The sequence below is a fragment of the Mugil cephalus genome, chromosome 5 (assembly GCF_022458985.1).
Source record: "Mugil cephalus isolate CIBA_MC_2020 chromosome 5, CIBA_Mcephalus_1.1, whole genome shotgun sequence".
NCBI classification, from domain to species: domain Eukaryota; kingdom Metazoa; phylum Chordata; class Actinopteri; order Mugiliformes; family Mugilidae; genus Mugil; species Mugil cephalus.
In genome coordinates, this window is record NC_061774.1 from 15984109 (window position 1) to 16011600 (window position 27492).

A 27492-nucleotide genomic window follows, 5' to 3' on the forward strand; every position below is an offset into this window, starting at 1 on the left:
GGCACTTTTTTTCTAGGTCGTAAAAGATTGTATGTAAAATGCGTAAATTAAAAAAATAAAATTGAATTAATTGTTCTACATTTATGGGAAGCAAGGAGGAAATTATGCTTAAAAACATTTCCCAGAATATAGTATTATATTAATATTAAATAAACTCTGTATGAGCTAATCCACTGAATGGAGTTCACATTAAATCTGAACAAACTACCAACAGATGTGAAATCAGCTCCCAGGTTTGTAAATCCGAAAAACATTTCTCTTTTCAAATGCATATGGACGAGCTTTTTTGTCTTCAATGCTTGTTCATCTCCTTCATCTTTTTTTAATGTAAAGCACATTGAGTTGCCCGGTGTATAAAATGCGTTATATAAATAAATCTGCCTTACCTTGCTTAAGTTTAAAACATGCAGTTTAATTGGTACAGAGATCATACGTGCATTAATGCTTTGGGGGTTACAGGTTGGGTTCTGTAAAGCATCTTGAGACAGTTGGCATTGTTATTGACATTATACGAATAAAACAAAAATACTAGCCTGTTATTCTTGTGAATGTTACTTTTTTTTAATACTATAATATCATTAGACAGTTAATACCAACTGCATTAAAGTTTAGGTAGCTGCGTATTGTAATTTCAATACATGTTTTCCAAATGAAATCTTAATCTCTGACTCTGCTTTCCCGTAGTAGGCTAAAAAGTATGACACGTCTCACTGAATGTTAGTAGAATAAAGTCACATGAGTAGTAATGCACATGACAAGTAAGCTGAAGTCCATAACTCAAGAGCATATGTAAAATCTGTCTTATTTCAGTGTAAACCTGGAAATAATCAGAAACTTTGAGGACTTGGAAAGTTATGACATGAAAGTACATACAGTTTCTGCCATTTCAAAGGCAAACCTTTGCTAACTACATATAACAGGTTAGATGTGCATGAGTTGTTAACTTCCAATGAAGCAAAAAGATTTGATCAACTAATTAGAGACTTGTTGCCAGTGTACATGTGTTACAAATATGAATATGCATCAAGTGTTCAGCAAAACCTTGTTGACTGTGTGGCTGACAATCAGAACCAAGTGAAGATACCATAAGTCAAATTGTTATTCTAAGCAAAGAAAGTCTTTCTCAACTTTGAATCATGGCTAGACTGAAGATTTCTGAGAGGTCACTTCAAGTTTGAGAAAACTGAATTGGTTGTATTTCAAAGCACGTCCAGCCCAGCAGGCCAAAAATGAGCGCAGCATCGCAAGATTAATACATCAGGCTTTGTACACTGAGAGGCAGAATAACAACTTGATCACAGACACAGAATTTGTACTAAAATGCAGTCACCTGAAGTATCATCAAAGAAGTGCCTGAGTAGGTTTCTAAAACAGGGGAAACAAGGCCAAATAAGACAATGCAGCACTTCACAATGGATCATGGAAAAATATTGTAACAAATCCAAGTTAAAAATTTGTGGCAGTGACAGAAGGGTGTAAGGTGAAGACAAACAAGAGAAAGAGTGATATCACGCTGCATTAAACCCACATAATGAAACATGGCATGCTATTCTGGGGTTGGACACCTGCACTGAGTTGACTCCACCCTGGTCAGGGAGAAGCAGCACTCCATTATTCAGAGAAATGGTACACTCTCTTGTTTGCATGGAGAAGGCTTCACATTGCAGCATGTCGATGAGCTGTTTGAAGAACTGCTAGCCGACTAAGGAGAGCAGTCTCATGGTCACAGCCACATGACCTTAACTGAACATTTATGGTAAATACTTGATGACGACTAAGAAGGAACTAAAACTATTGTCAGGAAAAAAGTCATATCTTACACATATCTTACATCATCCTCCTTGTGTGTCCAAAACTGACTCATCGGAAAATGAACAAATATGGTGTCTGGCCATAGGATGTCGTTAGATGTCGTTAGATCAGGCTTGTTCCAGTGCATCCCACAGATACTTGATCAATTTCAGATCTAGTGAATTGGATCTAGTGCTTCAAAATCTCTCTTCACAAATGTTCTTGAACTGGGGGCGAGGACGAGCTTGCCTGGTCTCTAGGTGGATGGTACTGTGTATATGTCTAAGTAATACCCACACAAACGTGAGGTCCAGAAACTTCCCAGCGGAACATTGCTTTGTCACAAGATGGTCAACGTTATTTACAGCTTCTGTCAGTGGTTTAAATGTTGTGGTTGATAGGTGTATAGAGTCCCTAAAGCTCAAGTGCTGCTGTCATTAAAGCAAACGAGACCAAACAAAAGTTATTTTCAAAGAATCAACTATGAAACATATAAGTGAACTGGTATTATATTGTTTGTAATGCATTAAAAATCTGCCTTAAGCCATAAAAGCAATGCAGTGACACTATTTATAAAAGGACGGACTTTAGGACCCAGGTTACTGCACGTGTGGCTCCTTGACGGGGCGTGCACGTCACGAGCCTCAATCACAGTCAGATGTCGGTGCGGGTCAGACCAGACCACGTATTATTGACTCCCGGGAACCCGGTGAGTGAAATATACTTATTAAGAGATGCATTTCATATACACTACCACAGCTGCAGCTCTTGTTAATTACATAAATTGCGGTTTTCAATTTAGTCCTGAGTCGCACACACGGAGGTTAGCGCGAGCAGGATAGGATGTCAACAAGCCACCAGGATAGCATGCTAACCGGCTAGGAGGCTTTAAGCCGTTACACCGTATAACCAGTTATCGTCGCTTGTAGCATTTAACAAAGCTGTTACCTGTTTCGGTTCCTTGTTAACTTCTGCTCTGAGGCACCTTCTCTGTTGTTGAACGGTTTCAGTCAGAGATTTTACGCGTAAGTCACTGTTGACAACAAGCTGCTACACGATTGTGCTGTGGTCCTTTCCCGAGTCGCCTTATTTGATGTTGTTGTGGTGCTGGGCTTACACATAATTATTACCTCACAGCATCTTTTGGCTTCATGTTTACGTCTTTCCCCTCACATATTTACTCCAAGACTTGGTTCATATTGTGAAGTCAGCCATGAGTCTGTGTTACTGTGTAATGTAGTAAACAACAACAACAACGCTGTAGTCAGTCTGCCTGCCTCTTTTTAAGCCAGAGACCTTTTGGCAGACACCTCGGTCCTTCACCCCTGTCATTCAGTCCTTGAAACTAGTCAACCATTACAAGTTTCTCATATGACTTTCATGTCTCATAAAGATTTCAGGTTGAATACAGGTGCAACCATTCCTCTCATTATCTGAATCATCAGTGTGCATGTTTGCTGGAAAGTTGGTATTTTCCGTTACCATCTGCTCAGTGGGGATTTGCATTTCACTTTCTGGTTTTCACAATTCTGGTGTCTATTTTTTGTGCTTCCTCTTTCTGGATGTAGTCGACCCTGGCCTGCCACCTGGTGCGGAGGCCTGTAACCCTGCGAGGAGGCCTAGCTGGGTGGGAGGACTCACGATGAGTGGGAAGAACGTGCTGCTGAAAGTGATTCTCCTGGGAGACGGCGGAGTGGGCAAGTCCTCCTTGATGAACCGGTACGTCACAGACCGCTTCGACTCTCAGTCCTTTCATACCATCGGCGTGGAGTTCCTAAACCGGGACTTGGAGGTGGACGGGCGCCTGGTCACTCTTCAGATCTGGGACACGGCAGGTCAAGAGCGCTTCAAGTCGCTGCGCACGCCCTTCTACCGAGGCGCCGACTGCTGTCTGCTCACATTCGCTGTGAACGATCTGCAGAGCTTCCAGAACCTCGGCTGCTGGAAAAAGGAGTTCATGTACTACTCTGATGTTAAGGACCCTGAACGATTCCCTTTCGTGGTGCTAGGCAATAAGGTAGACATGGAGCAGAGGGAGGTGGGGGAGGATGAAGCGCGGGCCTGGTGCGAAGAGAACGGCTGCTGTCCTTACTTTGAGACCAGTGCTAAAGATGACACTAATGTCACGGCTGCTTTTGAGGCTACTGTCAGGGAGGTCCTGGCCGCTGAGGACCAGATTGACCATACACTGCTGAGTAGTACTATTGATCTCCATGGCAACCGCAAAACCTCTCGTTCGTCTTGCTGCTGATTGGGTAGGTGTGAATCCAGCATGGCTTAATCTCTCTGGCGGAAACTTGTCTGTAGTAGTTTTAAGAGCCAGGGAGATACAGTTTATGGTACAGATACTGTAGGTACAGAGTACTGAGTACAGTATCCCCTAAAGATGATGTGGATCAGATACAGCTGCTCTGAGAAGGGTGGCGTCAAGGTGTCAGCTGATGTCTATATTGCCGAATTATTGCTCTAAACAAGGTACAGGTACTGTAACGGGTGACTCATCTTTTGTGCTCTGTCTGCGTTCAGTACTGTTGCACAAAATGTTTTTTATCCAGCTTCAGCTTTGTCTTTCCCTGTTCAGGGTTGTACTTAAATAGTGTATTTAAAACATATACCTAATCAAGATTATTCAAGTTAACGACGAAAGAGAGATTAAAGCATCTTCTCTCGCAGAGCACACTGTACCATTCGCACGGTAACATTCAGATACTTTTGTAACTGGTCAACTTTATGTCCACAAGCTTGTTTTTAAGGATTTTAGAAGGAATTAATTCAACGTTACGTTCTGTTTTTATCAGATATGCTTGCAGTTACTGGAGAGCTAACGTATTTTCAAGATGCAGACCATGTCTGTGAACGACAGCGTTTCCCAGTCTAGGCAAGCACTGAGCTTGAGACCTCCCAACATCAATAAGATGACATGATTCGAGGCACAGGGGAATTTTGATAATTGCTGCTTTCTAAAGGAAGAAGACTTTGGTTGTCTTCAAAGGGAAGGGAATTCTGAGTTTTATCTTTGCAGCTCTGACTTTGAGTATTGGGTACGAACTGCCGTGGCACTCTTATTCCTTGAACTAGACATTTTATTACAGCACTACATTGTAGCTGCAAGGTGTCAGGGAATCTGCCATTATCAGTTTTGGTTCCTGTAATGTATGTACGTGTTTACCAGACAAGGTGAGGTCATTTCAGAAGTAGCAGCGCTTTTGCTACTGTGTCTAAAGTGTTTATTTCCTTATTAAGCGCTTTGCCATTCCTCCAGAGTGTTACTTTTCGCAGACTTTATAACATTGACACCTTCATCTACGTTGGGCTTCAGTGTTGGATCAGGGACAGATGGCTGTATCTTTTCCTGGAGAGTAGTGGAGGTTGTAAGTATTAATGATATCTTTGTAATCCTGCCTTGTTGATTTGTGTTACAGGCCTTAACATTCCTTTAGCTCTGCCTGTCCTGAGGTTCTCCTGTGCTTTACTGATATATGACATACACCTTGAGCTCTCAGTCCGGTCATTATAATCTTCTGAAGCTAAATGTCAAATGGCACGAGCACAAGGCTCTTCACATTTCTTCCAGTATGTGAATTGTGCGTCACCTCCCTATCCATTCATACAGTATTGAGTGTTATATACAACTTAGTATTATGGCAACTTCACAGTGTTAACTTGCTTTGAACCGGATGGTACTTCAGTTGTTTTAAAACACCGGTTTACTTTCCACAGGTACATTTTACTTTTTACTGGTGTTCTCCCGAGGGCTTGGTTGTTTGCTGGTCAGTTCTTCCAACAGTGTTTATCTTTGTCTGACACTCAGTGTCGTCACCATTTTGATTTCTGAAGAGTATTTTATATTGCGTCCTCAAAAGTAATTATCTTGTTTGCACAGTAGTTTTCATTCTGACGCCGTGTTGTCATACTTTGTTTCTGTTATATTGCTGTTACCCGTGAGCCTAATGTGACATGGTTTGCCTTTTCAAGTCAAACATGTTTCAACATGCATGCAGGCTAATGGTAAACATTACAGGAATGAACCAAATCCATTTAGGTACTGTCATAGCCACATGCTATGTGACTCTCCGGTAATGTAGGCCTATAAGGTCACTTTATTATATGGTTGCTTTAAAAAGTTTTATAAGGTGTGTTTGAGTACTGGTCCTCGCAACTTATATGGGAAACTTGATTAACTGTGAACTACGCAAAAAAACAGAAAAAAATAGACTGGTACGTCAATTCAAAAATAAAAGTGAGGGCTGTTAGCTTGGTCAGGATTAATGATTTCTTGATTGAACTAGATGCTCTCGTCTTCTTATAATACCGGTTCACTTTTTAACCCTGTTCAGATGATGTAGCCTACAGCGGTGTTTACCAGACATCTTACGTTCGTAAGACGGTAGCAAAACCTACAGTATGTTGCTCTCATGATTCCGCCCCTTCTATCACCGCACCCCTGTCTAATGTATTTTTCAAATGTTGCTGTAATATTTATGAATGTAGAAACTAATTTCTGTGGGCTGTCCATGTTAATGGCTTATGTAAATTGCAAAGGGCATTCATTTAATAATAATGTACAAAATGACACTGAACGTCTGTTTCGCTCTCAGTGCTCATCCCATGAGTGTGATTTAAGCTGCGTGAAAGTTTGACTGTTCATCTTGATTATGTGTTGAGCTAATGGATGACTTCCCGTACTCCTCTTTTTTGCACTACCGAGGGCTGTCGTGAATGATCTCCAGTGCTTGGCTGCAAATAAAACATGCGACGTACCAAATGGAAACACGAGCTTGTCTGTGGTTTGTGCGCTGAGACATTGCAAATCATTAGGATAAGGTAAGTTTCAGGCCATATTTTTGTAATTTAAATACCGGAAAGCAAATACTAAAAGCTTCAGTATTTGCAGTAATTACTAGGCCGGCTAAAATTTGCACTACTCAGCTCGGCATGTGAGGAGAACAAGGGTCTTGGAAGTTTGTTTTCACCACACAAGAGCTCGAGTGCCATTGAGTCATCAAGTATGTGCGGGGACCTGGGAGGCAGCAAAAATTTTTTCCCCTTTATTAAAAAAAAAAAGGGAATATCAAACATGCGCTGCATTTTTATTTTCCCTTCATTAAAATGGATAACCGAGCGTGTGCTGCATACTGTGAAATCAGACCAGAGCAGAAAGAATTAAATCTGCCTTACAAAAATACATATTTTTAAACCTCTGACTTCCGTAAGGTACATCATTTATAGACATCGGTCATACACAGCTCCGTATGTGAACCAAACATTGAGAAAAAGCAAGTTTCCAACTGTATTTGTACCATTTTACAACATAAGATGTAATCTACAGCAGCCTCTGTTTTAATCAAAGCATCAAAATAACAAAGGGAATTTAACAAATGCTGCCAAATTATACCAGTGAACTGGTATTGGACGATGAACTTAAATGTGAACGTCATCGCTGGAAGCTCCTGCAGCGAAAACGGCCAAGTGCTGTCAGGAGATGTCAGACATGTTTGCAGGGTACGGAGAGCACAGTGTCCCTCCCCTGTCCCGCTGCAACCTTGCATACAGGTCATAGCCTCTCATCTCTTCTTTCGCCCTGTGCCTGAGCTTCCTCAGGTACGCCTGGTACACGGCCAAGTGAAGGGAACAGTGCACCTGTGGACACAAGAGGGGAGAATACAAACACCTTACAAAACACCTTGGCTCCTGGACGTGGCAGGCAGCCAAGGACGGGAGCGCTGCGACTTTCACACAAAATATAAAGGCTTTCAGAGACACTTCTCGCAAATACTTCAAATTGTTCTTTTTATTATCAAACATCACCAACACAAAGAAATAATCACCCGAATGAGCTGCTACCTGACAAACCCACCACTTAAAGCTTCCAAACAGAAAAAAATGACTTTTCATTTTGCTAAGGGCTCTATTAGGAATACCCAGAATTAAAAGTATTAGTCAATTCAGCTACGATTAGGCAAAAATATGTGTTATACAATAACTACAACAACATTCCTAAAGAATTAGTGACAAAACAAAGCTGTCCTTTCTCTATAAAGTACCTCGGTCATGCACTAACAGCAGGGGGACTCACACCTCATTGGGTTTTGGGTCTTGTATATTATGAGGTTCCCTGATAAATAAGCACCTAGTGCTTTTCACCATCTCACAGTTATGAGAGAAACAATTTCAGACCTCACTAGATCTAGACAAGAATATCCCTTTTCAGTAAGAAAATATTCAAAATAATCTAAAATTCCCTTAGTCTCCTCAGTCTGAATCCATCATTTCCATTATTCGAGGGGAGGTGGGGGTCATGCAGCAGTGTGTGGACGTGTTGTGTGTGCGGCTGCCGTCCCAGAAGAGCTGTATTGAGGCTTTAGAGAGATCTAACCCTCTCTTTGTCCAGATGGCCCTTTCCCTTGACATGTAATATAACCCTTGGTAGAGACCCGTAGTGCAGGTGGCCCCCAGATCTGGCTCCTTATTGGCTAGCGTCTAAACCAGGCATGACTCCATTGTTGTGGCTTTTCCCCAGCCCGTGAGAAAAGTCCTGAGGTCAGCGTGAGACTGCAAATGCATGCTTGTCTGCCACCATGGCAACCAGATGTGAGGGGAGGTGGCCATGGTAACGCCTAATCCCCAATTCTCTGCGGAGAACAGCTGCATTCTACCTGCGCGTGCGGTGCAAATTGCTGGTCGTTTCTTGTGTTACGTTAATCGATTAGTGGGTGTGTTATTCGTGTTTCGAGCACAGTGGGAGGCAGAAATTACTTTCAGACACCAACCTCGGCGAGCGTGACAGCTCACAAATGTTTTGACGACGTAACAATACAAATAATGAAATAAGACTTCCCATAAAAACAGAGAAAAAAAAACAATAACATCCTTCATAGCGAGAAAAGTAAAAAATATAAAACACAACATTTGTAAAAGGTCCACGACCACAGGTGGTCCTGTGCGGGTGAAATGGAAGAAGAGAAGCCATCCCTTTTTAGATCCCCGTGTTGCTGGAAGACTAGTGACAGAGCAGACAGGAAGCCGGGTGCCTAACACCGTGCACCTATGCCCTTTCGCCCCAGATACCGCAGAACCGCGAAGTTATAGGTGGTTGACACAGTGTACGTCAGCTAGACAAAGAGAAGCAGAAACAGGAAGAATCAGTCGAGAAGCGAGAAAACAAATAATCCATAACATCCTGGAACAAATAAGAACAAAACATGCTGCCGCTAATGACTTTAATTTGACACCGTCCATAGAAAAGCTTCTGTAATGGAGCATGAGTGTATAATGGGTGCACCATTTGCCTGCACGTCTGGAACTCCACCAGACGTTACAGCATTATTATGATGTTTGTGTCAGCTGAGAAAGAGGAACAGAGAGCAATAGTACTAGAGTCATCAGTCATGGAGGCCGGAGATGCCTCGCTGCCTACACTTCGAGCGTCACTCACTGAGTCACATGAGAACCAGCAACACCATTGTTGCACACCACTGTGCAAGTGCAGTCTAACTGGCCCCGGCCTCGGCATGAACACTCACCAGAGCCAGAAGGGTGATGCCCGCGCCGACGAAGGCAGCAATGTAGAGGTCATAGGTCATTCGGTACTGATGGGAGGAGATTTGCATTAGCGTCAGTTCATGTGTTGTGTGCACTTCATCTCCGGCGGCAAATGATGGAATAGAGCAGCACGGCTCGACTCATTTCCTGGTTCTTACCTCTCTGGTCTTGCAAACAGTGGACAAGGTCATGCCACAAGCTTTCCCTGGTACTGCATTCCATGGCAAGAGCCCTGTTGGTAATCAAAAACTAACTCTTAATTACAGCCATAAAGATAACGTTATTATACTGTATATTGGCCTATAAATCACACGAAAAGGCCAAAACCAGCAATCTGTCGGTTGTGCGGCTCTCCGCCCGAAGCTCATTGGTTCCCACTGAAAACATAAATCTTACAAAAAATGTCAAATCCACACAAAAATATTGTTTTAAAAAGGCTAAGTCGTTTCGAAATTAGCTGGGCATTGTAGTTTTTGGCCAGCACTGTATGCGTTGCTGTTTTCGTGCTGTAGATTAATGCACGTCTTATGTACATGCTCAAGACAGCGAAAGAAAACACACCACCCGTGTTCATGGTAATAAAGGAGCACGGCACCCAGTGTGACTTATTGTGTGGTCGAATGCGTTTTCAGCCCCGCTCCAGGGTCGCCAATGTCGGCTTGTGGTTCCGCTGGCGCTTTGTTTTCTGGAGTGATAACAACTCAACAGCTCTCAGCAGGATTGCTTTAAAAGGCTGTAGAACACATTCTTAGTCCTCGGTGCATTAACAAATGTTTATACTTCCGGATTTTATTAACAACTAGCGGAATGGCTGTAAATTTATACTCCACTCAAGATGAAATTTAGCCATCGGCTGACTTTTCCTGCACTTGTGTTTAGTGCCAATTGTTCTAATGGCCGACGTGGGCTGAGCATCGTCAAGTTACCGTGATAGCATGTCGACTGTTGCTCTGCGAAATAGGATGTCTGCGGCCCCCCTCATCTCATTAGAGAGATGCTTCCGTTTATTCGAACTTTCTTTCTTGTGGGATGTAGTTACCCATAATTCATAGTTTGGGGAAGTCACCAGAGTCACCAGGCTCCTTTGTCAAAAACGGTACCGTGATCGGTTAGCTCGCCGCGTTGATGTGCGTCTGCAGCGTATTAACATGTTAGTTTGGATCCAAATTAAGATGTTAAAAACACCCGAGTCGCACAGCGCAGCAGGAAACCAGCAACTCCTGGTGTGAAAGCGACAGAGCGAGATCGCCGTTTTTGTCAATGGGGTATGGCGGCTTTGAGGAGAGGAATATTATGGCTTCAGATCGCTGCCAGAAAAGGCCGCCTGACTGAAAGATAAAGTAGTGATAATATCCTAAACATAACACACACTAAAACTGATATTGATTTTTTATTTTTTTTGTTAGGTGGGCCTTTTTATAGGTGGTAATAATACATTTTGGTACTATCTGCTCCTCCGAACTGGCAGAGTGCCGACCACCATCTAGTGTGGGTAATACACACACTATATACAGTATATGACCATTTAAGACAAGTACCTCATACAACCCCAGCTCAAAGACGACCTTTAATAGCTTTTGGACAACCATGGAGCAAAACGCCACATCAGGGTTTGTTACACAGGCCTTTACACAGGCAACATTTCATCAGTGGCATTGGTCTTTTCATGAAATTTGTAAGATAAATGGGGCAGAATCTGGGGTTCCGTTACCGTATTGCCGTGCGTCGACACAGAGCTGGTTGATACTGGCTGGCGTCTCGGTCAGAACATCGATGGTGTGGCAGGTCGCGTCCATGTTGTAGAAAAAGTAGACGGGCAAGGCGGAGAAGGCAAACACCAAGAGCCAGAGAACAGCGAGAACGTACGTCATCACGATGAACTGCACAAAGAGAACGCAGAGCAAACATTAGGGCGCATCATCATAATAAACTGATGCACATAAGTAATCTAAGAGAGTGCTTTTATGAGCACTGACTCACTTAGTAACCACATTTACTTTTTTTGTTATTAGCTTTACTTATTATCTCACTCTCTCTTTTTTTTTCCCTTCCTCCTCCTCCTCCCCGTCCAACCACTCAGTCTTTACCCGGCCACTTAAACACACTCTGCATGCTTATCTTTGCATGTCCCCAAAGGTTTTTAGGAGCCTTAAGATTTTCAGCTCAGCACCCACCAGGGAGTGATATGTGTATTAATCCCATCCAATCCCCTTTTGCTCGTCCCACTCAGGGGCTCTCTCACCGAGGAGCTGAGGCAGCGGCCGCACATGGTGCTCCTGAACTCTCCGAAGGTTTGCCTGGCAGCGCTTGTGGTGTAGAAGCCCTCGGCCAACAGCACGATGCAGTAGAGGAAGAAAAAGGAGGCCAAGCCGTAGATGACATACTGGAAATACTGAATGCTGAGAGGGAAAGGGAAACAGTTAAAGGAAAATGAAGCCTTGCACAGATTCTAAACCTATCTAGAATCTAAAACTAGACATGCTGAGAAACCCTCTTGTTGAGATCAAACAAGTGTCACTGAATATTTATTTATGTTTTTTACAACTTACATGTAGGCAAGCGTTATGTAGTCTTGGAGATTACGGGCAAAGTAAGTCTCGATGAGTCTTTCTGTCTCGGTGAGCGCCTGGTGCCCGCAGCCGCAGAAGAGGGCGATGCCAGAGAAGCATAGCAGTGTGGCGACGAGGGAACAGTATGGTACCCCACCCAAACAACGCATGCAGCAGTCATAGCAACCTGCCATTCAAGACGCAACACCACGAAAGTCAGGGCACGTAAACGTGCGAATGCACAAATTATGTACTGTGGGTGGTTTCCTGTGAGGTTTTCTACTCGTATCTCTTAGAGAATGTGGACGTGTGCTTCATGTTTAAAAGGGTCTGGTTCTGAGGTACCCCTTTTTACACTCAACTCGCAAAACTGTGCATTACTGATCATTTGTTTAATGTCACAATGTTAACACTGATTGACCACTGCCTAGCATGATCAACAGGTGGTTCATTCAAAAGGTTTCCTATGAGCTGTTTTCATTTAATTTTTCCTGAGTAACAGGAACTCATGGTTTCATGGTGTAACCACCTGCATCCTTCTTCTGAAGTGGAGACAGAAGTATGAAAATATGGGAAAACATACCTGAATCTACTCACCGGGTTAGATAAGGCTAGGCCTGATAAAGATTTAAAAAAAATAAGCTGCATCTGAAAACACTCAAAATTTTCTCGTTAATGTTTTGCATTCTGCCCAATAGTCATGTGCCTTTTGAATGGATGCCAACAGCCGAAGGCATCGGGGATGCGTCTGCTCTGACCCGTCTCACACCCTGACTCCATTCACCACCCAGCGTGGAGAGTGTGAGAAAAGAGGGAGGACGAAGAGCAGAGACAAAGTGAAGCGGAGAGAGAGGCTGCTTTTGTGACCGGGGAGACAACAGGCTTTGTCCCGCAGCATCATGGGGGCACAAGGGCCACCAATGTCAAGAAAACAAAGACCAGAGGCACCTCTATGCTTCGCAAACACACACACACACACACACACACACACACACACACACACACACACACTCATAGACTTCCTTCTGAAGGGACAAGAACGTGACAGTGGCCAGAGCTGGAAGAGGATGGAAGAGCAAATAAACAGACAATGCAGCTGTGTTGTGCTGTGGGTCTTTGCATGCAACCATGCATGTATCCACACAGAGATGCACAGTGGAAGCAGCCAGACTGTGGTTGGTACCATTACAGTAAACACAGATGGCAGGAGGGCCAAATAGATAGCTCCAAGACAGAACACGTCTACGGGGCTTTGGTGGCTGCCTCCAAGAGACGTGCAAAGTGGGGTCACTGTCAAACTGGGAGGAAACAATCAAATAACAGATTACGCTCACTAGCCACTGGGCGTTAATTAAATTAGGACAATTAAACATCTATGTGCGCAGTGCATTTCGGTCTCCGCAAGAATAATTAGAAAAGCAGCACACATCCTGCGCACACTCCCGAAGTGTGAAGATCACTGCCGCGTGCCTTCAGACGCACCTTGTGCCAATTAACTAATTAATTATTCCCACCAGCCCGAGCAAACGAGCGGCCCGCTGACTCGTGATTTGGACCTAAACACAACAGCAGCCCGTAAGAAGCCATCCATGATAGAAAATGCAAAGCCGGGGCAAACTTCGCCTCTTATAAAATTGAGAGAGATTGCGACCGAAAGCAAATGCGACAAGCCTCCTCTGAAAAGTAGCCCTGCCACCTCAAGCATGAAATAAATCTCATAATATCAGCGGAGCATCAGCCGGTGAGTAGCCCGATCTCTAAACTGCCCTAAAAAAAAAAAAAAAAACCTAATGACTTCTGATGCCCTCTTACAGTTCATCTTATATCAGCGCCGAGTCACATACAAGAAAATGGAGATCTGATAATGAGAAAATGCTAGACGCTAATGAAGGCCCTGTGGCTGGAGTTCCTTACCCATGTCTGGAAGGACGCGTTCAAGACTTGTTGCGCTACTGCCGCCCGCACTGCAGCTGGTCCACTGATGATATGCGCAACTTGTCTCCGGCCCCCGTATATCAATCTCAACTCGCGTTCTGTTCCCCCCCAACAATGGACAGAGCCGCTGATGACTGCGAGTGCAATCTTAAAGAAACAATGTCGCTTTTCAATGAACTCCAGGGCGGAGAATAATGAGGAGGTCAGGGTTCTTAAACCTGCAGACATCTACTAAGTTCATTGTTGGTGCTGCTTCGCTTGCGCAGAGAGAGAGAGAGAGAGAGAGAAAGCGAGCCACGTCGGAGAGGGATAATATAGGAGAAATATTGGAGAGGGAAGGACAACTCTCATTCTTCTCTTAGCTGGCCACCAAGCTTATAACCACTCTAGGCCTTTTGGTTTAAAAAAAGCCTCACGAGTGATAACATCTTCAGGGTAGGACAGGAAAAAAAAAAAAAAAAAAGAACCACGTTGATTGAGACTGATGAGGCGTCTAAGATTGTTTTATGTTTTCTATTATGAAGTGGTGGTTCCTAGATACTGTCTGTTTTGACGCTAGCTTTGGCGATATAGACATCAACATGACATACCTCACATGGAAGTTTAAGAAACATAAAGCCAAAAGTGATCCCTCATTTCTTAGCTTCTTAGCTTTCTAGCTCTTCAAGCCCGGAATGTTCCTCTGAAAGCAAACATAATGTCGCACTCACGCTCCATGAAGATGTGTGTAAACAACACAGTAGATAAAGTCAGATTGAGCTTTTTTAATTGTGTATTGAATGAATGGCCTCGCCGGTGTTTAAATCGGTCGACTGTTGCTGTATGCATCGCGTGATCGTAAACGCCATATGATGTGTGCCTCGCACATATTCCACCGGGTAATTTCTGGGGTCAGTGCGAGCTCACGCGACCTCCCAGCCCTCTATCTATCAAATGTTCGGTTTGAGAGAGGGAAAAATGGATTTGATTAAGATGAAATGTGCTGCGAGTGGCGCCGAGCAGCATGCAGCGGGGAAACATCACTGATCTCCGGCGACCTGACTGTGGCGAGAGTGAGACTCTGTCCTCTGCTTCATCCCCACCCTCTGGCCAAATACCAAGAATGAAAAGATTATTTATTTATTTTTTTCCCAATCTTCATCATCTACGCCCAGTAGATGGCAGGCTTTCTCCTGCCATGACATTTGTTTGACAGTGTGTTTAGCCTTACGACACAATACCTTTCTTCTATTTATGTTTATTTATTTACTTTTGGGGAAAAAAAGAAGTCCCTTTTGGCAAGAAGAATACGACGCTGTAAAAACGTTGATAATTCGAAAAAAGTTTTATTACTTTTTTATAAATACGACAGGGCTGCTTTTATATGACATTGTACACGTTTTAATTCAATGAGTTGCTTCACGTATTAAGTAAAGATGCAACATTAATTTGTAATTTTGTTATGGAGCTCTTCTGGGTTAACGTAGTTATTCTCACAGTACAACCCTATTAGATTATTTATTTTTGAGCTGCCAGCACAGAAATCCTCAGAGAGACACCGCACATGTTATACAAGCCTTGTTCTCCACTAACCAGGTTGTTGCACATTGTGTTTTACAAGCTCTGAGTCTCGGCTTCCTTCCTCTAACACAGGTGTATCTTAGAAGGACTGCTTAATAGTTTATGATGCTGTAGCAAATAAAAAAGAGGATTCCAAAAGTAAAAAATAACAATGATAATAATAATTAGTGTGCCCTCTTTGTGCGGCTGTGTTCACAGATTTGTAAACACACAGTGCATTCATACTTTATGCATCACTTAACCTGGTTTGATACCTCACTTGTTCCCTGAACATACAAAGGCATCAGGAAAAACACGAGAGCAACTGTCTTTTGTAATGATTTCTTTGAACACAGTGCGATTTCACTCCACGCATCTGTTATCAAAGCAGCGAGCCTGTCAGGTTGGCGGGTGCGATGCTGTGGGTTTTCTGTCTTTTGAGTGCGATCCGGCGCTGTGGGTGAGTGGGGAGCTATCGAGTAACAGGTGCGAGGCGGTGACTTGAGATGTCGGTGTGCCTTCCTCCCACTGTCGCCTCTCACCTGTCCTCAGTCGCTCTCTGCCTCCTGAGCTCATCTCGGAGTTATTTCTTTGGAGACTTTCATCACTTCCCGCTGGAGGAACATTAAACCCCTTTGTGTGCCTAAATACTTTAGACTCCCCTTCACTCAGAGTCAGAAATCTGAGAAAGGCCCAATCAACTTAGTCGACCGTTACCCCAATCTTCCTCCCTGCAGGGGTCATGAACAGTAATCCTTAAAAATAAAGACTGTAACTCCGGTTTCTGAGTACATGTCACCGCAAGTCATTGTTATCTCCTGCTGCCCATACCTGTGTCAGGTTATGCAACTGTTGTGTTCTGGTTTTACTTATCACCTTTACTTATTGGTTTTCTGGAAGCCATAATGGATCCTCATCAGAAAATTTAACAAATTTAAATCAATAGAATTTTTCAGTTTTGCTTTTGACAAATGTTTGAATGCACTGTGTCAGTCTTATTCAATGGGTTGTTAAAATGCAAATGCATAACCCTAAGTATTCAGAGTATACTCAGAAATTATCGTTGAAACTGTGGGTGAGATTACACATCGCTTGCTTCCCCCCCCCCCCATTATTCGTCAGAGTAGTATTTGTCTTTGAGCCTGAGTGGAATCCCATTTTCGTCGTACCTGTCTTGTTTCGATGTCGACTTATTTCTCCTCTGTTTCAGGTAAAGCACTAGTGTCACCACAAGCAAACACAATGATGCCACAAACATACCCAGACCTATTAACAGAGTCATTTGTGCAAACCTGGATGTCTCCGCCTCACAGATTGGGCTCTTTGAAGGGCTTTGAACCAAATCAGCCGTTCCTGTCCAGGTGGGCACCCTCTCCAAGAGGCAGGGCTCCGTGCTCTCATTGACCAGCAGATTGACCCAGACAGTTGTATAAAGTGGAGATGGTTTCCCTCCATCTCTGACCACAACGAAGAGGTGATGCATTCCCAGGTCTTTTTGTAGAAGCCGCTGACTTAGGATGATGTTCCCTGACCTTGAATCTACCTGGAAGGGGCTGCTGTTTTGCTCTGACCCTGGTGCCACGACAGAGTATGTAATCTCCGAGTTCAAGCCTGAGTCCTCATCGATGGCATAGATCTTTGTTACCATAGTACCTGTCAGGGTACCTGGTGAGACAGTAAGGCACGAAGAGTTACTGCTGGGAAGGATCACTTTTGGCTTGTTGTCATTGATGTCCTCCACAAAGATAGTTACCCTGGCAGTGGAAGTCAAAGCGACTGGATGTCCATGATCACTGGCCAACAGGTAGAAATCATAGCGGTCCTGTATCTCTCGGTCCAAGTCAGTGGTTGTGCGTAGTGTCCCTTGGGTGTTATCTACAACAAAAGGTCCACTGCTGTTCACAACACGCAATTCTATGTTCCCATTATCCGCTTCATCGGGGTCTTTCACTTCTATCCTGCCCACCTGTTCAAACGATGGTACATTTTCAGCGATGAAAAAGGTGAAGTGAGGGGTGTGAAAAAGTGGTGCATTGTCATTCTGGTCCAGAACACGAATGACTACTGTGGCCATGGACTCCAGCGGAGGAGAACCGCTATCTCGCGCAAACACGGTGAGTTTATGTACACTCTGCTGTTCTCTGTCCAGAGGAGCTGACACAGACAGTTGACCTGTTATGGAGTCAATGTTAAAGATTGCAGATGTGCTTTTGTCCAGCTTGTAGGTTACTCTGCCGTTGTATTCGCTGTCTGCATCTGAAGCCGAGACCTGGAGCAGTGACATTCCTGGCTGGTTGTTTTCCTCCACTTCCAGCTCATAGTGAGACTGAATGAAGCGTGGAGCATTATCATTGACATCTGCCACCACCACCCTGATGACTCGCCTTAAAGGAACGATCACAGATCCTTCAGCCGATCTCCACTGCACTATCACAGAAATTAGATGTTCCCTTTTTTTCTCAAAGTCTAGTGGCTTTGATGTGGAAAGCAGATATTTGCCATTCTGTGGTTTCAAAGTGAAAGGCACTTCACCCTCAATGGCAAGAGATGAGCCTTTAAAGCTACTTTCATCCTCAAGCTCCAAAATAGCTAAGACGGCAGGGGGCTGGTTCTCTGGTATCACCATCGTCTGGTTTTGATGCTCTGCTATGAACCCGATCTTGATCGTCAGCTCTTGGTTGGCCTTGGGGAGCACAGTTACAGTTACCTGAGTGTCTGCTGGGGGGCAGTGATGGCCACTAGCTAACACTTTCAACAGCAGCTCCTCGGAGTTGTCACTCTCTAGGTCTTGTGTTAGTCTGATGCACCCTGTGAGACTGTCGAGACTAAAGAGCTCCTTAGCCCGCTCAGAGACTTTGGGACTGAGGGAGTAAACGATGGCAGCGTTCGGGCCTGTATCTGGGTCCATGGCTCTGACCTGAGCGACCACCATGTCTTTTGGAGAGTCTCCCGGGATGGTGACACTGCGGGGGCTGTCGGAGCTAAAGCTTGGACAGTTGTCATTGACATCTGTCACTGCGACTACTAAAGTTGCTGTTGCACTTAAAGGTTCTGCGCCAGAGTCTGTGACCACCAGCTGCATCTGATACGTGTCCTGTGTCTCCCTGTCCAGAGCTGTCTGTACAACCAACACAATCAGATCTTCATCGACTTTTAAACTGAAAACATCATCAGAACCTTTCAGGTGGTACCGCAGCTTTCCGTTGAGGCCAACATCATTGTCCCGAGCCTGGTCATCCAATAAGAAACTGGTCCCCACTGTCACATCCTCAGAGACCCTCAGGTGTATTTCAGTCCTCTCAAAATATGGTGCATTGTCATTGATGTCCTCTATGATCACAGGAAACTGTATAAGGTCTCCCGAGGGCCCAACGATAGCATTGTGTGGAATAATGCATTCCTCAGCTTTTGTCTCCGTGGGGCAGAGGGCCTCGCGATCCATTTTTTTTTCTGTGGTATAGAAATTCCCTGTGGTGTTGTCCACCCATAGGTATTCCTGAGTTAAGAGCTGGTATGGAGGTTGAAAGTGTTTACTAAGTGATCCGACCAGAGTTCCGGGCTCCAGCTCCTCTGGGAGAGAAAACTGGACGGAACCACATGTAATCAGTGTGATATGTACCAGAAGCAGCAGATTCTGAAAGAGAACCAGAGAGAAAATAATGACTTTTTCATTTAGTTTTACTGTTGAATGACAGAGGCTTGCTGAGCAGTTTTCCCAGGTGGTGATAAACTTCACGCCTCGGAAAAACTCTTTACAAGGAAGCAACTGCGCAATAAAGGTAACGTGATGCCTCTGACTTATCTCCAACAAATTACTCTTGTACACATGCTGGTTTCACAGAAGGTATTTCAAAAATATTTTTGTGAAATCACTTTGTCTTATCTTTTAAATAAGTCTTATCTTTTCTAAATAAATATGACACATTAATATTTCTTTGAAATTACACACTGCAAAGTAATCTTCTTCTTATAGCTGTCACTCAGTTAGAAAGACGGACTGAATCTCTTTTGGCTCACTGACCTGCAGTAGTCCAGCCCAGTTCATATTATCAGGAGTCCCATGGCCCATCGCAGTCAAACATGTTACCTAAGTTCCTCGGCAGCAACTGAAGGCTGAGGACAGAGGCGCCAATCCACACCTGTACAACTGAAGGCATAATTCATTACATGCCCCTCCTACAACACTTACCTTGCGTGTCAGGCTGACACACGAGAAGTCCGGGAAACAACAGGTTTACCTGCCTGAACGGAGTTCGTGTTTTCACAGTAAGTCACACTTTGTTAAAGCTTAAAACGGCACGTAAGCATTGGCTGTGTAAATCTGTTGCTTTTGCTTTGGAAAGGATTAATGTGTCGACATCAAAGGTGCTTGCGCGCCTGTTTTTTTTTAAGCACACCTGACACCTGATTTCTTTTCTTTTTAAAAAAAAAAAAAAAAAAAAAAAAAACACTTCATAATGTTTTGACAGTCTCTGAATCACTTTCTCTCAGATTTATTGTTGGTATTTTCTCCAAACCTTTATTATCCTAGGTACTTATAAATAACACAATAAACAATGTCAGCAGAACTATAGATACAGATGCACAGTTTGACACAGTTACAAACACCAGAAGATAGCAATGACATGAACATACATACAAGAGTTATAGTCTTTATTTTGAAGGATTATTGTCCATGACGTCCATAATGATCTACTAAATTGATTGGGCTCTTCTGAGATTTGAGTTCTGATGAAGTCTTATTGAGTATATTTTAGTAATATTGCTTTTCCTAAAATGCTGTCACATTTTTTTCTTACAACTTTACTGCCACTAATGTACTTGTAGATTTATATTTTTAAAACTGAAGGCATTTCTAGAGTTAAAATCACCCAGTGTCAAGTAATTGAGATCTGCTCCTCCTTTATTTATTAGATATTATTAGTAAATGGCAATACAGGTACTGAAGCTATTCTGATTCTTTTGATACTTAAAGTGTATGTAGTTTATCCTTAGGTAAAAGTCTGAATTGAGGATGTTTCAAGTATTTAGCATTGCTTTCACATTTTAATAAGTTTAATAAAGGGTTCTTTATTTTTCTAACATGCAAAGCTATTTCAGTGACAATTACATAACACTGCTGTAGCCCATAGGCTTGAACAGCGACTCTGTGGGAGTTGGGGGGCCTCTATAGACAGAGCAGAGTACTGCAGTACTTTAAAGTACAACAATGCAATTTAAAGTTCGCAAGTTATTTATCAAGGAAGTTTTTTTTCCAACCATCCGCAGCCAGAAACGCACATGTAAACAAGTCTGAAGTGAAAATATTATGACTGCGACTGCGCTTTTAAAAGAATGTAACTGGCTTGTCCCCTTCCTGAATACCAAAAGAGTTATTCAAGTTCACTTGAAGTTTTTGTCTTTAAGAGCATGGGGAAAATAGTTCCAGTTCTAGGTTTGCGTAATGGCTCGTTTCTCTCTTTCATTTGCGTAATTATTTCCCCTTCTACATTCCGCCCACCTTTTTTTTCCTTTCCTTTTTTTCCTTTTCTAGTTACAGTAGACCTCTGAGGTTTTTCTGCGAATTGATTGGCTGGCCCCTCCGCTTCAGTCGAGTGGGTATGAACTGATTCAGAATAAAACTACAGCCCCGCTGCTGAGTTTTAAACCGCTTTGAACCCAGACGCACAGCAGCTCGTGGCGTTTCATTTCAGCATGTCCTCAGACATTAACGCGGGTGAGTCCAACGACTACTTGAGCCATTAATTTTAAATGAAGGCAGTGACAGTGATCATAGGCAACACAGAACACTGGTATAATTCATTCAGTGAGGCTGTCTTACTCGAGATTTCCCAAATGAGAGAGTGAACAGTTTTCTAAACCTTTCTTAGTTGTTCACGTTTTATTAAACAAAAAAATATTTCTCACAAATGAGAAGTAATTTCGGCCACATTTTAAAGAACCAAACAGTAAAGATTTTTTTCCATTTATTTTTATTTTTAAATAAATGCTCCTTATTGTCCTTCCTGGACTATTTTTACCACGAGGGATTGTTAAAACTTGGCTCATGTAACTTTAATAAAATGATGGATAAACTGGGCTTTGTTGATCTTATATTACATCTAGTATATTACAAAGGTACATTTATTGAAGAAATGTCCTTTAAAATGTTGTTTTATGGCAGCTGAATGCATAGAGGTTTGATTTATAATGTAATGTCTTTCTAGCCCAGTTTGCCAGTCAGGTGTTTTATTGGCCTGTCTGATATTTTATATATCATATGGGCCGTTAGGCTTATTTTATATAGAAACCAGTTACCGGATGCAGCTCATTGACAGTTTTGGCTTTTAACTTTTATTTAATTTATCGCCTACAAAACTTTTATGCTATTTCCTATATTCCTGAATCTGTTTTTTTTTTCTTAAATACAATTCAAATGCCTCACATTCAAACTTTACTTTGTACTTCCAGCAACCATTTTGCTTTGCCACTGAAATAAGTTGAGGCAATCAAACTTTTATTTTAGCTTTTTTTCTTTTTTTTTTCAGCAGAGTATATGATTTCTTTCCAACTGCTGTCACATTTTCCACATGCAGACTTGGAGCTGGAGCTGAATGACTTGCTGCAGGAGTTCCAGGATGTGGTGGAGGAGCTGAAGGCCCCTTCTCAAAGCAAACCCCACGCTTACCAGCACGTACTGCATGAGGCCAAAAGCCGCACGGGGCTGGGGGACGACAGCGGAGTGGAGGACTCGGATTACAGTGAGTAAAAAAAAGAAAAGGAAAAAATTGATCACTTTAGAACAACGCCACTGTGGTGAAGAGTGTGTGCTTAATGTACAAAGTGTGAAGAAGGGAAGATTTTATTTAGTGCATCATCTGCTGGTGAGTGACATTATGTGGAGTCCCCGTGGACACCAGTGGAGTCCCTTTATCAGCCCAAACAACTGCAGCTTGACACTTTTAATTTGCATGAAATTAGCTGTACATTAGAGGACACATCCCTGCACACTTCTATTAAAGTGGCTGTTTTGCTCATGACAATAGCTGTGTACTGGAATGAGCTGCAATTACGGATGAACCATCTTTTTTTCTCTCTCTCCCTTTGCTATTGTTGTGCATTTGTTGACGGTTATAAGATAAAAGAAGAAAATGTTCTTTTTTTTCTATCCCTGCTCCCATGCGTCGTCATTATTGAAAGTATTTTGGCCCCGAACATTTCAACAGGAAACCTGCTTTCAAAATCTGACACATGGGAGTCACTAGCGGTGTGCAGGCATTTACCTTCATTTTATTGCACGACAATGTGTGCAACTATTGCATTGTGTTAAAATTGTTGTCGTTCCTGCTGATCATTTGCATGGACTTTCCCTCAGTGCTTATTGTGTGCTCTCACTTCCTCCTCACCCCCTTCTCCTCTCTCCCTCTCCCCCCCCAGGCAGCGAAGCTTCTATGGGAAACAGTTTGAATACCAGCGAGGAGGAGCTTCACACAGCAGGCATAATGATGGCACCGAAAGGTACTAGAGTCTTCTATCAGTCTATCTCCATCCAGATAGCCCTCATTCTTACAGCGATCACTATCACTTTTGCTCTGATCACTATCACAGGCCTACATAAACCCTCTGCATTAGGCTCCAAGCTCTTTTGTTTTTGCACAACAAAGCCCCTGCCGCTGAGACTGTAGTGCCTCAGCTGCCCTCTTTCAAAGTCTCCTGCAGGGGTTATTTGTGCTGTTATGTGTTGGCTCAGGTGTGTGTGTGTCTGTGTGTGTGTGTGTAAATGAATGAGTGCTTTTGTAATTTGCTGCATTCATATGCACAGACTATCATTTCATTTAAATGGATAAAAACAAGGAGGTGACCAGAAGGTGCCACTCGACGGTGTACGGCTATATGATAAAAAAAAAAAAAAAAAAAAAAACACAACAGAGATCCCGGTGTGATCCAGCAAGCTGTCAAGGTTTTGAAGCACTTAAGATGAGTTTTATCTCGGTTTGGAGGAACGAAGCTGAAAATGTTTCGACGAGTGCAAAAGCCGTTTAGCTTATATGTAGTTTAGGGATTCGGTTTTCATCCTTTGGTCTAAAGGAAATACCACCAAACTGAGCTGCATTTCTCTACAAAAATGTTCCATGGAGTCTTTTTTTTCTCTACAGTTCCTCAAATTCCTTTTTCTCTCTATCCTCTTTCTGCAGCCAAGCTGGGAGACACAAGGGAACTCGAGAGTTTTATCGACATGTTGGACCGAGAACTTGCCGGTGCGTATTTAAGAGAATTACATCCCCTATCATTCGGTCTTTTCTGTTTTCCTTATGCACATAAGCTGACAAACCAGCAGGCTGCATTGGTGGCCGAGACGCAGACGAGAGGACATGTACTGAATACTGAAAAACATAGCGTGTAGTACTAGCCACCCTGTAGTACCTCCCCTCCTGTTTTTATCTCCATGGACCTTTTATGTGTAAATGCCATGTCTGGGGAGGTGGACTATCTCCAAGTCCTTTGGTGATAATAGCACACTTGACTACATGAGCATCGTGATGCTGCTATCAGCACTAAAGCTGTTCCAGAAGCCTGTGAACAGATGCATCGCACTGTGCATGCACACAACAACAGAACATACATCCTGTATCAGTGGTTTTGACACAGAGAATTAATGTTCTGAATTAATCCCAACTCCCACTGTATCTTTACCACGCTCATTATTTACTTGTGTGTGTGTGTGTGTTGATAAACCCGTGCTCATTTTTTATTCTGCTCCTGAGCTTTTGTGGTTTTCTCTTCCTGTTTTGTTTTTCTGCAGACATGTGAACACGGAGAGAGAGTGAGACACATAGTGGGGGGAGGAGAAACAGGCCAGGGGCGAAATGGTTGGCTACCGTCGAGCAGAAAGGGAGATCTACACCAGAGCAGCTCTGCTGGAGCGAATGCTCCCACTGCCGCTCCAGGGGAAAAGGTTAACATCAAAAATTAAAAGGCCAGTCCATTCCGAAATGCGAGAACACCCCCAGACCCCCGGCATTGCAGCGTCCGGCCGCCAAGACGACGACGCCGGCGCAGCATCGGATCCAAAATGTGTGACACATTCCCGAAACGAGACAAAGCTTCCATCTGTCCGCACATATGAAAAAAAACACTGTCTGGAGCGCAGACAGCAGGTTCATGCCACATTAAATATTCCCATGAGTGCCATTCCAGTAAAGGGCTCTAAATCCTCATTGCCATATATTTTTAGAAAAGGCTGGGCTTCGTCCAGTTCAAAATTACAGATGGCACTTTAGTTTAAAACTAATTTCCACTCCAAGAGGTTTAGATCTGCCGTATAAAGTCAAATGTCATTTATATGCAGAGTTTTCCAGTGTACAGTTCTTGTTGATATTTTTTATGTACATGTACAGATGAATATAAATAAAGCATTTTGAATTGATTTTTATTCCTCCTTTTGTTCTTCATACGGAAATTTTTCCTGATTTAGTGCCGAGACACTGCTGGACTGGGAAGCCACATCTGATTCTATTCACACACAACGCTGAAAGGTTGTCACTTTTCTAAAAAAAAAATGAAAAAAGGAAAAACTCCTGGCAGCACTGACAACTAACTATATTCAATGTGCCCACACCTTCACACTCTCCTAAAGTGATTGCTGCTAGTGCCACACCACATGCCTCTGGAGCCCCTCACCCATTCTTCTTTGTTTGTTTGCGCGCTTCCTGTATGTCTGTTCTAATTACGTTTTGAGTTTCACTTCTGCCGTCGACTCAGGAAGACCATAAATTTAGCTCAGACACCGAGCGAAGCCAGTTTGAAAAGGAAGTGCGTCAGCTACACTGTGAGAAAGAAACAATGCCCAATTTTTGTCACTGGCTTTGACTCGACCTTAACACAAATCTAAGCCTTCGAACTGCATTGCCTCACACTCTAAGGACTTTCCCATGATATGTCTGCTGTCGTTTCGCCTGGGTGTAGGTGTAGCAGGCCGCATCCATTTTCAGGTGTCTGCCTCCTGGCTGACAAAGTTTGTGTTGCCCCGCAAGAAAACCCAAGGGTGAGCTGAATGTCATGGGTTTTTAAAGATGCGATTTTTCACTTGTGACTTGTGACATCAGCGGCGTAATCCAGCTGATGTCTGCAGCGTTATTTTTAGTCCGTTGAAAAATTGCAACATCTGAGGAACCACGACCAACAGTCAGCAATCTGAAATATTTAGCGAGACATGTTGTTTCATATAGGTTCCAGAGTGATGAAAGCCAAAGAAAAGTTTAGGCCTTTTGGAAACCTAGATGTCAGGGACCAGGAGTTTATCGGGCTGTCATTGCTTTCTCCTTAGAAATCCCCAGACAGCTCCCTGATATGACCACCGGCCCGGTGATATATTATGGATAGACTGCTTGGGCTGGACCCATTTTTATTTTTTTTTTGACAGCACGTCACTGGCAGAGCTCAAAAGGAAGGCTGAACATTTAAGATACTGTTCCTTGTCTGTGCGTGTCTCATTAAAAGACACTTTGTTCATAAAGTTCAGCTCCGCTCTGAACTCCGGCCAACTATTTAACCCCGCTGACCGACACGAGCGCTGCCACTGGTGTGGAGGGAAAGAGAGGGGGAGTGGAGAGTAAATTAGCCTCAAAGCTGACATTATTGTAAAGCGAAGAGGAATAATGGGAACAGAAAGAGACCGAAATGAGTGTTCGGGTACTAGGGAAATGCACAGGAGTAGTGAGGAGTACCTGCCGCTACTGTGTCGTCTGTTCCACTTAGAGGAAGGAGAGGATGACTGATTGAGGCCACAGCTGTTCAGGATGGTAACAAACAAAGTTGGCTTTGACATGATGGAACTTCCCCCTCAAACGAAGGGCACATCCTGTTTTCAGGCTCAAGGCAAAGGAACTGCAACGGTGCAAGAATCCGGACGGTGTATCGCAGGTGAAAGCGAAAGGAGCGGCACACGATTTACTTCTCTTTTTGCCGAAACAGTAGCGTTTCACATCAAGTCTGGTGCTTTCTGCTATGACATTAGTGCCACACTGATCACATTGTCATTTCCCTGCCACGAGCAGTTAATTACGCCGCATGATTTCTTATTAGATCGCTCTTCAGAGGGACCTGACGTGATTTATCAGTTTGTCTTATGGGCACGCCTCCGCGTTGTTTATTTGCTCATTACTGTGCGCCTGTTTGAGTGGCAGGGCAAGCGAAGTGAGAGGTCAATATGTCAGCCCGCCGCTGTTTAGATAACAGACAGACTAAATGACGAATGTACGGAGTTCATTAGCTGGTAAATTAAAATGAATTGGTGTTATGATGAGACAGCGAACAGTCCTGAGAGATGAAGACTTAATAAATATTACGTCGTACCCTTTCGCCGCCGTCGCTTATGGACTCAGGTATCGCGGTAATAAATGTCACACGGACTTAAAATCTCCACACACAATGCCAGTTTGTTTTAAGCTAGTTAGCGCGCTAATGAAGATGTAATTGAGTATAGCAGAAAGGAGACACTTGTTATTATCAGGCAATGAGTAAATGAAGCAGAGATATGGCCTGTGCAGTGAGGCTATCATGGCCGAGATGAGAGCAGCATGCAGAGCACGCAGTCTTCTGTCGTCTGCCTGATGAGAGACCGGAGCAACGCCTCTCCCCTGAGAGTCCCCCAAATGGTCCTGGCTAACAATGTTCTCCCAAGGAATTAGCTTGCTCCACCGCCCAGAACACACACACACACACACACACACACACACACACAATGAATTGTCAGGATTCAGACTGGGTCTTACGTAACCGAGGCCAGTGCCTGAGCTCGGATCAAGGACTCACATCACTGCTTTGTTATTCTTCCACAGCTCACAAAAGGCAGAAAGAGGAGCTTGAAACGTAAGAGGACTTTGATATGAAATAATGTGGTGGTACGCAGAGGTTTGTGCGCTGTGGGACAAATACAATATATTCAAGTAAAGAGAAGTAAATACGACACCTGAAGCTAACATTTTCCTACGCAAGGGCAAGAAAAAAAGAAGAAGAAAAAAAACATATTTTAAAGTGAATTTCACCGTGGCCTTAGCTGCTTTGTTGGGATTTATGAAGCAGTTCGGGAACTGTAATTACAAATTGTAATTCATTCTTAAAAACCTTGTGGTAACTCTCTCGCAAAAAACTGTGG

The 27492-nt window shown here is 43.3% G+C and overlaps 4 protein-coding genes and 1 long non-coding RNA gene across 6 annotated transcripts; 3 read left to right on the forward strand and 2 right to left on the reverse strand.

Moving 5' to 3' along the window:
- The first annotated feature begins 2420 nt into the window (after positions 1–2420).
- Positions 2421–6562, forward strand: rab9b (RAB9B, member RAS oncogene family). Its single transcript, XM_047584531.1, has 2 exons — positions 2421–2500; positions 3360–6562. Exon 2 carries the CDS (start codon positions 3434–3436, stop codon positions 4040–4042), a length of 609 nt encoding a protein of 202 aa, XP_047440487.1. The 5' UTR covers positions 2421–2500; positions 3360–3433; the 3' UTR covers positions 4043–6562.
- Positions 6563–7108: 546 nt separating this feature from the next.
- Positions 7109–14975, reverse strand: plp1a (proteolipid protein 1a). Of its 2 annotated transcripts, none has more exons than XM_047584529.1 (7): positions 13797–14975; positions 11883–12069; positions 11576–11732; positions 11045–11213; positions 9492–9565; positions 9315–9380; positions 7109–7431 (listed from the first exon to the last, which is right to left on the reverse strand). In XM_047584529.1, the coding sequence occupies exons 1-7, from the start codon at positions 13798–13800 to the stop codon at positions 7267–7269; spliced, it is 822 nt and encodes a 273-aa protein (XP_047440485.1). In that variant the 5' UTR covers positions 13801–14975; the 3' UTR covers positions 7109–7266. The 2 variants fall into 2 exon arrangements, with proteins under 2 accessions (XP_047440485.1, XP_047440486.1); XM_047584530.1 differs by lacking the exon at positions 7109–7431 and adding an exon at positions 7565–8903.
- On the forward strand, positions 12076–15251 carry LOC125007758. Its single transcript, XR_007112791.1, has 2 exons — positions 12076–13623; positions 13697–15251. It is a non-coding gene; the product is annotated as an uncharacterized LOC125007758 (long non-coding RNA).
- A 1209-nt stretch (positions 15252–16460) lies between these two features.
- On the reverse strand, positions 16461–20891 carry pcdh20 (protocadherin 20). Its single transcript, XM_047584527.1, has 2 exons — positions 19378–20891; positions 16461–18990 (listed from the first exon to the last, which is right to left on the reverse strand). Exons 1-2 carry the CDS (start codon positions 19423–19425, stop codon positions 16468–16470), a joined length of 2571 nt encoding a protein of 856 aa, XP_047440483.1. The 5' UTR covers positions 19426–20891; the 3' UTR covers positions 16461–16467.
- Positions 20892–20905: 14 nt separating this feature from the next.
- Positions 20906–24762, forward strand: si:dkey-27i16.2 (regulator of cell cycle RGCC-like). Its single transcript, XM_047584532.1, has 5 exons — positions 20906–21072; positions 21932–22096; positions 22773–22853; positions 23531–23593; positions 24139–24762. The coding sequence occupies exons 1-5, from the start codon at positions 21051–21053 to the stop codon at positions 24144–24146; spliced, it is 339 nt and encodes a 112-aa protein (XP_047440488.1). The 5' UTR covers positions 20906–21050; the 3' UTR covers positions 24147–24762.
- Positions 24763–27492: the final 2730 nt, after the last annotated feature.

Bases quoted from the DNA above. Each gene is read 5' to 3' on its own strand.
- plp1a (XM_047584529.1), bottom strand. The intron at 11,733-11,882 runs GTAAGTTGTAAA...TTTCCCTCTCAG, and splicing joins TACATAACGCTTGCCTACAT to CATTCAGTATTTCCAGTATG. The intron at 9,381-9,491 runs GTAAGAACCAGG...TCCTCCCATCAG, and splicing joins CTGTTTGCAAGACCAGAGAG to TACCGAATGACCTATGACCT.
- pcdh20 (XM_047584527.1), bottom strand. From the start codon at position 19,425: ATGGGCCATGGGACTCCTGATAATATGAACTGGGCTGGACTACTGCAG. The intron at 18,991-19,377 runs GTCAGTGAGCCA...GTTCTCTTTCAG, and splicing joins ACTGGGCTGGACTACTGCAG to AATCTGCTGCTTCTGGTACA.
- si:dkey-27i16.2 (XM_047584532.1), top strand. From the start codon at position 21,051: ATGTCCTCAGACATTAACGCGG. The intron at 21,073-21,931 runs GTGAGTCCAACG...TTCCACATGCAG, and splicing joins GTCCTCAGACATTAACGCGG to ACTTGGAGCTGGAGCTGAAT. The intron at 22,854-23,530 runs GTACTAGAGTCT...CTCTTTCTGCAG, and splicing joins CATAATGATGGCACCGAAAG to CCAAGCTGGGAGACACAAGG.
- rab9b (XM_047584531.1), top strand. From the start codon at position 3,434: ATGAGTGGGAAGAACGTGCTGCTGAAAGTGATTCTCCTGGGAGACGGC.